General features: G+C 49.8%; 1 protein-coding gene across 1 annotated transcript in view; it reads left to right on the forward strand.

Annotated features, from left to right (window-relative positions):
• The window catches only part of ARHGEF17 (Rho guanine nucleotide exchange factor 17), a 612,786-nt gene that overhangs the window by 552,948 nt on the left and 46,765 nt on the right, over positions 1-13,073 (forward strand). The window contains exon 14 of the mRNA XM_085623310.1: positions 11,946-12,196. Coding sequence (XP_085479436.1) covers positions 11,946-12,196 — 251 coding nt within the window. The remainder of the gene's footprint in view (positions 1-11,945; positions 12,197-13,073) is intronic.

The raw sequence follows: 13,073 nt of genomic DNA on the forward strand, positions 1-13,073 counted from the left end.
TACTGCCTCATACTGTGCACAACTCGAGAGCGTATATTTAGTCATTTAAGCCTAGCTGGGACTAGCGTGGTCAACTTTTCTCTTTTGGTTGGCTTGCAATCTGTAACACTTCACCTTAAACAAACAGGGCTCATCCGTCACTTTTGGACTTTCTTTCCATTTCAGGTTTTGGAAGACAGATATTATTTTTTGGGATAACCCTCATCCATCGGAGTTTCCCCGTGGTGGCATGCTACATCATTGAGCTCTTCCCGTTCCGCTGCGGAACGGGGCGTGCTGAAGTTGAAGTTGAAGTTGAAATGTTTTATAAAGCGCGCTGCTACCAAGCGGTTTCCTGGCGCTACAGACAGAGAATTAACCTGAAGCAGAAACGGGAAGCAACTAAGAGGGGAAGGCCATGAGGAAGAGATGAGTTTTGAGAGCTCTACGGAAATCCGTATAGATGGGGATTGATCTAATGACCAAAGGGAGGGCGTTCCAAAACAGGGGGGCGAGAATCGAAAATCTCAAGCCGCCGAGTTTTTTCCCGCGGTAGCGAGGGACTCTGAGAAGAAGCTGAGTGGAAGAACGGAGATGTCTGCCCGGGACATAGGCGCTGCTCTTAGATCTAATAAAGTCAGGAGCTATACCAGCCAGTGATAGAAAGGTCAGGCAGCCCATCTTGAATAAAGACCGTTCCAGGATGGGAAGCCAATGAAGGGTCTTCAGGAGGGGGGTAGAGTGCTGGAATTTAGGAAGCCCATAGAGAAGACAGGCAGCCTGGTTCTGAATAAGCTGCAAACGGCGACGTTCGTATGCAGGAATATCATCATACAAAGCGTTGCCATAATCTAGGCGAGATGAAATCATAGCTAGAACAATCAATTTGAGGGCTTCCACTGAGAAGAAACGAGAAATGTTAAGAATAATCCTAAGGGATAGAAAGCAGGATGAAACCACAGAGCTGATCTGAGCGTGCATGGAGAAATCTTTGCAGATTTTGATACCAAGAGTTTTAACAGAAGTGGAGGGAAGGGGAGGGGGACCAAGAGTGGTGGGCCAAAAGGTAGGGGTCCAGGGATTAGAAGGTCCGCCAATGAGCACCAGCTCCGTCTTGTCGGGATTGAGTTTGAGCTGGTTTAAATTCATCCAGTTCTGGATGAAAGTCATTGTGGAATTGAGTTTAAGAATGGAATCGGGAGTGGGAGAGAGATTAAAAATGAGCTGGAGGTCATCGGCATAGTTAAACACCGTGATCTCCATATCCTGTAGAGCAACAATCAGAGGGTATATATAAAGATTGAAGAGGAGAAAGGGATGAACCTTGCGGCACCCCACACAAGACAGGGCGAATGGAGGCAGAGAAGCCCTGCAGCCTGACAGCCTGGGTACGATCCATAAGGAAGGAGGTGAGCCAGGCCAAGGCTCTGCCTTGGACGCCAGCGCCCTCGACACGGTGGAGAAGAGTGGAATGATCAACTGTGTCGAAGGCGGCAGACAGATCTAAAGGGATCAAGGCCTGAGGAGAATTGTTGTCGGCACTCCGCCTAAGCTCATCCACCACGGAGAGAACAACAGACTCCGTTGAGTGAGCCGGGCGAAAGCCAGCCTGGTTGGCAGCAAGGAGATGGTGGTTTTCAATGAAGGTAGAAAGGCAGGAGGTAAGATAACTCTCCAGCATCTTACTCAGAAAGGGGAGTAGGGAGATAGGTCGGAAATTTGAAAGAAGAGTAGGGTCAGCACCTACTTTTTTTAAGAGGGGGATGACAGTAGCGGCTTTAAAGAAATCAGGAACGATTCCCTGAGAGATAGAAGCATTGAGAAGAGTGAGAGGGGGATCTGGGCAGCAGGAAAAAATCTCCCTCAAGATGTGAGTTGGGCAGAGGTCAGAAGGAGAACCTGACTTGATTTTCCGCAACAGAGTGAGAAAGATCTCCTTAAAAATTAACGGGAAGTGATCGAGAATAGAAAGGGTAGGCGGTAAAGGGGGCACAGAGAAGGAGGGGGAAGGTTGGGGAATGCCATGTTTGATCTTAACGATCTTTTCAATGAAATAATCATTGAGGTCATTGCAAAGAGACTGAGAAGGGATAGGCTTGGAGGTAGCTCTATCAGAGGTTGCAAGCTCCTGTACAATATTAAAAATCTCTTTGGACTTGTTGGCCGCTAAATGGATTTTTCGGGAGAAGTGCTCAGACTTAGCAAGGAGTATAGCTCTCTTGTAGTTCCGTAGAAGAGCCAAATAATGGGTCTTCAAAGTCGGGCAATACTTATGTCTCCAGCGACGCTCAGCTTGCCTGAGTGTGAGTTTCTGGACTTTAAGCTCGGTGGTGAACCATCTATTAGCCTCATGAAGGCGACAAGTTCTAACACGTTTAAGAGGGGCAACTTGGTCGCAGGTGGTAAGTAGCCAGTGATGGAGAGTGGTCACCTGAGAGTTAGGAGGGGTGTCAGTTATATCAGGGGAAGAGGACGCCAAAGAGTGGCAGAGGGCAGGAAGGTCTACACGATTCCAATTACGAACAAAGGTATTCTTGGGGAGAGAAAGATTAGTGGTCACACGCATGTCAAGAAAGAAGGAGATCAGAGAGTGATCTGACCATGCGCAGGGGGACACCAGGGGAGTGAGGACAGGCTGGTTGGCGGACCAAACTTGGTCCAACGTGTGACCGTGAGTGTGTGTAGGGGTGGTGATGTAAGATGAAAAATTCATACTGTGAAGGATATTGCTAAAATCTCTGGACATGGGGTCCTCACGGGGATCACCAGGCCAGAAGTTGAAATCTTCTAATAGGCGAACTGCGGAGTTATTAACGACAAGGGTGGCTAATAGGTCCTGTATGGCCGGGATTAAGTGAGACATTGGTTGGGGGGGCCGGTAAAGGAGCACACAGGTGAGAGGAATCGCAAGGTTGGTAGAGCGAACGACTAAGCAGTCAACTGCAGTAATAGGGGGATGGGAAAGAGGTTGAAACTGGAGGTTAGAGCGAACTATCATAGCTACTCCACCACCAATCTTCCCTGCTGGGCGGTCATGGCGCAATGCGTAGTACGAGGTGGGAAGGGCTGCCAATACGTCAGGCAGGGAATCAGGGGAAAACCAAGTTTCGGTTAGGAATAAAACATCCGGTTTAGCGGTGTCCAGGAAGTCAAAAAGTTCCACCTGGTGCTTAACTGCAGAGCGAGTGTTAAGGAGATAGGTAGTGGCTACGGTGGGGGGAGTTGCACGAAATTGAGATGGAAAGTGCGAATGTGTAGGAGGCAGGGTAGGTATTAAGGGTCTCAACATAGGAGTCTGCACGGTGGAATGGTTTGGCAGGAAAATCCCACGGCGATTAGGATGAGCCACCAAATGGGAACTGATAGGCCGGACAGCATGGAGGGCAAACAATTGGGCAGACGAGTATGTGAGACGATTGGCATAGAGGGGAGCCCCAAGTCCCGGCCTGTCGCGGACGGGCGCAGACGGGCGCAGACGGGCTTGCCTTTGGTGCGCCGGCGGCGCGCCCGCTGCGCAGCCGGGAGAGGGACATCCCCTTATGCCGATGCTGCTGCAACTTAAGAGTTATGTGGGAGCACTTTCAGGGTTGTTTCTAATAGATGAAGAGAATGTAAACAAAGAAGGAGTGTTTTTTTTTTTGTGTGGAAGATTAAAAATACCTGGCTATATAGGCAAAATAGTTTTATCCGTACCTCTAGCCGGTATGGTGAAAAACTGGAGAAAAGAGTGAAGCCCAATGGAATTATGTTACTGAGTTTCAGAGGTCTACATGTTTCAAGCCCTAATCCAGGACTTTTCATCAGGACCAAGGATTACTACTCCCTGATTCCACTTCTGTCAACACTCTAGCTGAAAAGCAATTGCATGCTGGAAAAGTAAAAAAAGAATTATACATACAGCATCGATTTGGTGATATATCTGGAGGATCTGTAAAGATATGCAAAGTGTAAGGTAGTCTGTCATGGCTCCTGGTCATATTAAACATATTATACTTGTTTATTGCGATCATTGGAGAATATCACCATTGTGAACCTCGTGATATATTTATCTGAAAAAAACACGTTAGTTATAGATTCCTTACCTTCGAATTACCCACAGGCTTCAGACTGGATCCGGAAAGTTTTTTCGTCAGCAGTACCTCTGCACGTTGGAAGATAACGTTGGTCAGCTTTGCATCCATCGTCAGCGTCGTGGTCGCCGGGATGAACATCAGTTTTTTATTTTTCCGCTCCAGCCGGCGCAGATCTGGGAAGACCGGCACCTCAGTAATTTATTGACTAAGTTTTTCTCAACTTTTGTCGACTTCTTGTTTCGAGTCTCCGACTCCGAACAGGTGCACGAGGGATGCCCGATTTTAAGGCCTGCGGTTCCTGTACCCGATGGATGTCGGTAAAGGATCCACACCGCGTGGGCCTCTTTTGCCTGAAGCTCGACCACGACTCCAAGTCGTGCTCCGACTGTCAGTTGTTGACGCCGAAGGCTTTGCGGGAGCAGTCCCGAGAACTGCTTGATCGCCGACAGTCTGCTCCGCGCCGTTCAAGGTCCCGGTCGAGAGGGACCGGTCGCAGAGCCACTACCATTCCGGCTCAAAGTCTTCGCACTCTGGGTTGGGTAAGTCGAACCATAAGAAGAAGTTGAAGAAGCATTGTCGCTCTTCGACTTCTCCTCATCGGTCAGCCGATCTGACGAGGCCTGCGGTTGGTGCCACTCCTGCGGCTCTGCAGGCGGAGCCCAAAGGGTCGAATCTGAGCTTCCCTCCCTTTCCGGGACCCGGAGCAACCCCCGCCCTGCTTCGTTCATTCTACGAGGCGATGCATGCCATCTTTGGCCGGACCAACCCCGCCGGCGTGCTTTTGGGCCCTGCGGACTCGGTTGGGGGGCCTAGGTCTTCGCTGCCGGAAGCTCTTGCGCCGCAGGCCCCCCTTGGATCCAGGCCTGGATCTGGATCGGCGCCGGTTGACCTGGTTACGCCTCCACCGGCGCCACTTCCTCGGGCACCACTTTCGCGCTCGGCGCTGGTCAGCTCCCAGGCCGGCATCGACCCCAGCCTCCTTCCCGATGTGGACACAGAGCCGGTCCGGCGTCGTCCAACACCAGATTTGGCGCCGGTGGGGTTTTCATGCACCTTTTCACTCCTGGGCCCCTTTCCAACAACAGTTGCACCCAGAGGACTGGGAGGGGTCAGGTGACCCTTTAACTGACCAGCTTGATACTGAACAGGACTGGAGAGAGGAACTGGGGGATGCCAGTGGTCTTGACACCTCACCCGACCTTGGCATGTTGTCTCCTCCTACCGTGGCTACGGAAGAGTGAGCGTCATACGTACGCTGTGGTGTTGCGTAGGGCGGCCGAGGCTCTCAACCTCAAACTTCCTACAGTGGCGGTCAGGACTAACCTCCTGACTGAGGTGCTTCAACCGGCCGCGAGCTCTTCAGAGCCCCTGCTTCCGTTTAATGAGGCCTTCACCGACGTCCTTTTGGGCATGTGGTCCAGGCCCAACGCGGGGGCTCCCGTGGACAGGATGATTGCCCGACGCCACCGCCCGGCTCCGGGCGACCCCACTTTCCTCTCCCAACACCCCACCCCGGAGAGCTTGGTGGTCCAAGCCTCCACCTCCAAAAGCGCCTTCCCTACTGCTCCACTGGAAAGGGAATCCAAGAAGCTGGACCATCTTGGGAAGGAAAGTTTCTCTTCCACCACCTTAGGACTGCAGTCCATAAACACCGCATGTTTCTTGGGCCGTTACTCGCACTCAGTGTGGGATACGGTGACGCAAGTGCTGCCTCAGTGTCCGGAGGAGGCCCGGCAGTGCTCTTCCAGGCTGTCGCCACCAGGAGAGATGCAGCAAAGTTTAGGATCCGTCGTGGGCTGGACACCGCCGACTCTCTGGCAGGACCATTTCAACCTCTGTAGCGCTTCGGTGCTACCCCTGGATGAGGTCCACTGGCTTTTCAGGGGATGTCCAGAACACCTTGATGGACATGCCCTGTGATGGCCGTCGCCTTTTTGGTGAAAAAGCAGACAACGCCCTAGAGCGCTTCAAGGACTCACGGCCAAGTCCTTGGGCCTCGCCTCCCGTCCGGCACAGTCTGCTTTTCGCCCCTTTCGTGGCTTCAGAAGGGGTGACCCGCTACGTCCCACACAGGGCCACAGGCAGCAGCAAGTTACCCAGCCTTCGCGTGGCCAGGGACATGGGAAACAACGCCATGGTTCAGGGCACCAGCGGGCGGGCCTGTCCACCAACCCCCCCCCCCCCCTCTGCAGCAGCCTCCAAACCCTCCTAGTCTGACATTTTAGGCCCATCAAATGCCAGTGGGTGGCAGGATTCGCCATCACCTCCCCCACTGACGCACCATCTCGTCGGACAGGTGGGTTTTGCAAATAGTCCGAAGGGGCTACTCCCTCCCCTTCGAAACTACCCCTCCAGCCATGCCACCGCGATACCACCGCATGTCGGAGGATCATCTGGCCCGTCTCCAGCTGGAAGTTACAGCTCTCTTGGCCAAGGGAGCCATTGAGTGCGTTCCTGTCCCAGAAGTAGTTGGTCGTGGTTGTTAGTCCCACTACTTTCTGGTCCTCAAGAAGGACAAGGGCCTGTGTCCTATCTTGGACCTCAGGGACATCAATCTCTTCCTCCGGAAGAAGTTCAAAATATTGACGCTTGCTCAGGTCTTGTCTGCCCTCGACCCGCAAGACTTGGTGGTAGCGTTGGACTTGCAGGATGCTTATTTTCACATCCCCGTCCTGCCGGCCCACCGGCGTTACTTGCGGTTCACGGTAGGCCATGAGCACTTTCAGTTCACAGTGCTCCCCTTTGGCCTTACCAGCGCCCCTCGGGTGTTCACGAAAGTGATGGTGGTCGCAGCTCATCTGCACAGATCAGGGGTTTGTCTACCCCTATCTCGACGACTGGCTGTTGAAGGCGGGCTTGCCCCAGGCAGTCGTCTCCCACCTCAAGACTACGGCCGACCTCCCGTAGTCGCTGGGGTTCTCCATCAATGTGCTGAAGTCGCACCTGATTTCCTCTCTGAAGCTCCTCTTCATCGGAGCGGTTCTGGACACGATGCAGTTTCGGGTCTATCCTCCCGAACAGCGAGTCCGGGATATTCAGGCTATGATCCCGATCTTTTAGCCTCTGACCCGGGTTTCATTCAGGATGACCCTGAGGCTGCTAGGCCTCATGGCCTCCTGCATCCTGCTGATCGATCATGCCAGGTGGCATATGCGGGCTCTGCAGTGGGACCTGAAGTTCCAGTGGGCGCAGCATCAGGGGAATCTCTCCGATTGTGTCCAGATCTTGGAGGGCACTGCTAGACTACTGCAGTGGTGGCTTACAAACTAGGATTGGGTCAATGGCAGATCCCTCTCCCTTCCCTAACCAGACCTTATTGTGGTGACGGATGCCTCCCTTCTGGGATGGGGCGGCCATATGGGAGAGGCGGAGATCAGAGGCCTCTGATCTCCGGCGAAGTCCAGGCTTCACATCAACCTTCTGGAGCTCTGAGTGATTAGTCTTGCACTGAAGGCATTCCTTCCCTCTGTCCAGGGAAGAGTAGTGCAGGTGTTCACGGACAACACCACCCCCATGTGGTATTGCAACAAACAGGGCGGAGTGGAGTGGGGTGGGGTGGGGCCGTGGACCCTATATCAGGAGGCCCACCGCCACTGGACATGGCTGGAACATCAAGGTATTTCCTTAGTGGTTCAACACCTGGCAGGTTCCCTGAACGCCAGGGCGGACGAACTCAGCCGCAGGTGCATGATGGATCACAAATGGCATCTTCACTCGGAGGTGGTGCAAGGTCTCTTTCAACAGTGGGGTGAGCCTTGGTTAGATCTATTTGCCACTGAAGAGAACGCGAAATGTCAGCAATTCTGCGCGTTGGAATTTCCAAGGCGGCACTCGCTCGGCGACGCTTTTTGGTGCGAGTGGAGTTGCGTTCTGTTGGATGCCTTTCTGCCTATACCACTTCTGCCCAGAGTGCTGAAGAAGATCAGGCGTGACCAGGCCCAAGTTATTCTTGTGGCTCTGGATTGGGCACGAAGAGTCTGGTATCCCAAGCTGCTCAACATGGCCATCGATCCTCCGATCAGACTGCCTCTTCAGGAGGATCTTCTGTCGCAGCTGCAGGGGACGGTCCTCCACCCGAACCTGACCAGTCTCCACCTCCTTGCGTGTAGATTGAGTGGCGGCAGTTGACGTCTTTCGACCTGCTGCCTCCTGAAGTTTGTGACGTAATCTTGCCAGCCAGGCGTCCCTCCACAAAGATGGTATAAGCCTGCAGGTGGAACAAATTTGTGGCATGGTGCACAACAAAGGCTGTGGATCACCTTTCTGCTCCTCTTTTTGAAGTACTTTAGTTCCGTCTCTCCTTAGCCCAGCAGGGCTCTGCTCTGGGCACTATCAAGGGCTACCTTTCTGCCATCTCTGCCTTCCTTCGGCTGCCAGATCAGCCTTCTCTTTTTCAAGTCCCCGGTAGTTAACCATTTCTTGAAAGGCTTAACACATCTTTTTCCTCCAATTCCTTTCGTTATGCCTCTGTGGGACTTGAATCTTGTGATCAATTATTTAATGTGTGCTCCCTTTGAGCCGCTTCAAACCTGTCCCTTAAATCTCTTGACTCTTAAGACTGCTTTCCTGGTAGCTATCACTTCTGCTAGAAGGTTGAGTGAGCTCCAGGCTCTTTCTTCGAAACCTCCTTTCCTGTCTGTTCATCCGGACAAGCTGGTTCTCAGGACCTGTCCATCATTTCTTCTTAAGGTGTTAACTGCCTTCCACATCGGGCAGACCATTACTTTGCCCACCTTCTTTCCGCCTCCGCATCCTTCAAAGGAAGAAGAGAGGCTCCACAGTCTGGACCCAAAGCGTGTGCTCTCCTTCTATCTGGATCGTACAAAACAGTTCCGTGTGGATGATCAACTTTTTGTTGGCTACGTGGGTGCAAAGAAGGGTCGGACCGTACACAAACTCACCATTTCTCGATGGGTCGTGTTGTGTATTAAGGCTGGTTACTCTTTGGCTAAAAAAGAGCCTCCAGTCGGGCTATGCGCTCACTCCACCAGGGCGACGGTCACGGCAGCCACTACTGCCTTGGGAAGAGGAGTGCTTCTGAATGACATCTGTCAGGCGGCCACCTGGGCATCGCTGCACACGTTTACCAAATACTACTGCCTGGACAACCAAGTCCAGAGAGACAGCTTCTTTGACCGTTCTTTTCCTACAGGACTTTCTGGTGTGATCTTGGTTCGCAGACCCACCACCGGGGTTGGTATTGCTGGGGTATTTATTCTAAGGTGAGGAATCAATAACGAACATGTTTCTTTCAGATGCACAAGTTACTTACCTTCGGTAACAATATATCTGGAAGAAAAATTAGTTAGTTATAGATTCCTTATCGCCCCACCTATCCTCCCCGTTCTGCGAAATGATTTCTAGGGTTAACAACATCCTTTCAGGGCCCTAGTTTTGTGCACCAATGGTCAGTGTCTTGCATAGCTCTGCGTTTCAGGTGTGGAAAGTCATGTACAGAACTGACAGCGCGTGAGGGCGGCGTCTAAGTAGCTGAAACAACGTCATCCCGGCGACCATGACGCCGACGACGGACACAGTTCCGACCGACGCCACCTTCCAACGCGCAGAGGTACTGCTGACGAAAAAGCTTTCCAGATCCAGTCTGACGCCTGGGGATAATTCTAAGGTAAGGAATCTATAACTAACTAATTTTTCTTACAGATATATCGTTACTGAAGGTAAGTAACTCGTGCTTCAATGTTGATAAGAGTGAACACTTCTAGTGCTACCAAAAAACTCAACACAAAAAGGCACATATTCAAATATGTGGCTGACAAAGGACTGTCAGTCCAGAACATAAACATAAAAAAACATTTAGAAGTAGACACATACATGTAGAATGCCTAAATAGGGCATCATGGGTCCAAAAATAGGGAAAAGGGATGCCTGTAGTCACACTCTGTGGAGAATGAGAGATAAGAAACGAGGGATCATTATAGGCATATTATTGTAGAGACTGCTCGTGAGAGGCATGTCTGTTATTGAAAAGAGGCTATGTCACACTCGGTATTCCAAGGCTACTCTCTTGTTGGATTTCATTGGGACTGCCCACCCATGGCTCAGAGGTTGCTGACGGGTTGACGCTGAGCTGTGTATATGCTGGAAGATGGGCCGGAAGATCGGCCGGGAGAACGTCGACGTCCTCTTCTCTGTGAAAGACTTGGACGCCGACTGACCAAGATGCCCGCTGGTAAATGGAACCACTTCCTGGTTCTTATACCCATAGCTGTGTGTACACTAGAGAGCATGTGATATTTGGGATGTAACTAAAAATCAGATAGGAGTTGAATGCTTCATCTTCTAATCTATAGAAATAAATTTTGGAGTGCATATATAAAAAAGAGATGTGATATTACATTTTTTTTATGTGAGCTTAGAAAATAGAGGGTGATATTGAAAATAATCCAATATATAATAGATGAATTGAAGGATAGTCAGAATTAAAAATGCATCGTTGGTAAGGTTATAACATAGAGTAGATGTCACGGACAATGAGGAATAACCTATCATCGTGTAGAGAAAAATGTATATTAGATTTTCATAGAGGGGTCCAAAACAGTGGGTTGGCCTGCCCGGTGTCTAGGATTGATCACTATATTAGTTTATAAACTAGCCCCAGGGTATATTTTTGTTTAGACCCTCATTGTGTGTGTTTAATCTAAACACCCATCATTGTTTCTTTTCGAAGAGTGTTGACAGGAGTGGAATCAGGGAGGAGTAATCCTTGGTCTTGATGAATTGTTTTGGGGTAGGCCTTGAAACATGTAGACCTCAGGAACATAATTCCATTTGGTTTCCCTCTTTTCTCCACTTTTTAACCATACCGGCTAGAGGTACAACTAAAACAATTTTTCCTTCTAGCCAGGTATTTTTAATCTTCAACACAAACCCCCCCACAGCACCCCTGTTTTTTTTCATTCTCTTCATCTATTAGAAACCACACCAACTTGTGTAACTTGTAGGTCGCAGCATGCCCCGTTCCGCTGCAAATGGGGAAGAACCCAATGATGAAGCATGCCACCAAGGGGAGGGGAAACTCCTGTGGGTGAGGGTTATTTAAAGAAAACGTTTTCCAAAACGGTCAAACGTGACATATGGGCTTTCTTTATTTACGTTGACGTTCAATAGGAGGACAAGTCTCTTTGTCTATCTCCTCTACCTCCCCCTTTTGATTTACATATTACAATCCGGAGAACCACCTTATTCTGAAACTAACTCCCATCCCCCGCAACCACCCCGCCACTTCACCCAGCCTGACTCCTGTCCTCTCCCTCAATGGTCATTATTTTGGTTTTGCATTCCAAATGCTTGCCTTTGAGCCCAAGCCATAACATAACATCTTGGGCCTCACCGGCTTGCACATTAGTCCTCTGCAGTCCTTGTATAGCTCTGAGCATCTCCCCTCACTGTGCCCAAGACTCACCCACTCAACCCTCTGTCTATTCACCAACTCTGGCTTGTACCGACTGCCCATCGCATTTTATGTAAGCTGAATAGGTGCACAGGCGTAGTTCCTGTACGCAACCCATGAAGCAACATCATGGCTTCTTATGTAAAGTACCTTTACATGTATGCCTCCTGCTGGTGGACATTGTGTATCTCAATACTATGGCATTTGTTGAGCTCTTAAATAGTCAAAAGTAAAAAACCTACTATCATTTCAAACATCCATCCATTATCTTTCCACTGGCACTTGCATGAAAATACGAAAAAAGATGGAATATTAGCAAAATTGAAAGCTTTATTATTTTGCCCAGATTTTATAATTATTGCTTCAGCCATGAACATCCCAATGATGGGAGTCGACTCCCTCACAGATAATTGAAAAAAATGTTTTCACAGATCTATGGAAATAGTGTGTGTACTTTCTCTCACCTGTTCTTTGTTTCGCAGAGAGCGAACAGAGTCTATGGGGAGGCCTGCTTCAGATCCTGCACCTTCCACACCAGAAGATCCTGTCTCTCAGCAGTGCCTTCATATCTCAATATCTGGCTCATCTTTAGAGCTCTCGGAGCCTGTAGACAGTGCCAACCGGGAGCTGATGCCCTTTGACAGCGACGACACAGATGACGAGTCCTCGCCGAGCCCCTCTGGCACGTTGCAGAGTCAGGCCAGTCGCTCTACCATCTCCTCCAGCTTTGGAAGTGAGTATGGTCCCCTGCACGGGATACAAAGGCATTTACAGACATTACTAAACAGTCTGTTTAAATGCAATCTTTCTTGAATGTTATATGGTGTTTGCTTCGTATTTGAGTAACTATAAGTACGCTTCAAGGTGCTGAGGGGAACAAGTGGGGAAGAAGGGAACACAAGATAGGGTACAACGCAACAAAAGTAAAGAGTCACTATAACAATTGGGCATAACAAGAACATTTATGCTCTTTTGGAACTGCCCAAAAGCACAGAGGGCAATCAAAGAGAGGGAAGGCGGTAGGGCAGTGGCAAAGAAAGCCTTCGAAAGGAAGATCCTGAGGGGAGAAGGTAAGGATATCAAAGGGGAAAATACAATTCAGGTGGCACACTTTGGGAATCATAGAAATGTATTTTACATGTTCTCTTTTAGAGACCCCCCCACTTTTTCCATCCCACTTAAAGACCTGTCTGCACACTTTTCTATGTGATTGATTACAGCCAGCAGCTGTGTGTGCTTCTTGAAGCCTGGTTAGAGCATTTTCTTCCAAAGTTGATGCTGATTGCTAATCAAGACATTGGGCAAGCACACACTTTAAAGGGCTTAAGTTGTCATGCTGTACAATTTATACATTACAGTAACTGTTGAACATATTAATGCAGTAAGATATGGGGCAGCTTTTAATGTGTTTAATATTTCAAGACTATACGTTCCAACTGCTTTATAAACTTTGCTTTTTTCAAATTTTTCTCTTTATCGTGTGGTCCACCTTGAACCACACGATAACCCATTAAGCTTGCTCGCCTCCTTTGCTACATAAAAGTCATACCCAACTTTTATGCCTCACCACTTCCAAATGTCACCTGCTGGCACTGCTGGTACACCCTGGT

Source organism: Triturus cristatus, chromosome 8 (assembly GCF_964204655.1).
Source record: "Triturus cristatus chromosome 8, aTriCri1.1, whole genome shotgun sequence".
NCBI lineage: Eukaryota > Metazoa > Chordata > Amphibia > Caudata > Salamandridae > Triturus > Triturus cristatus.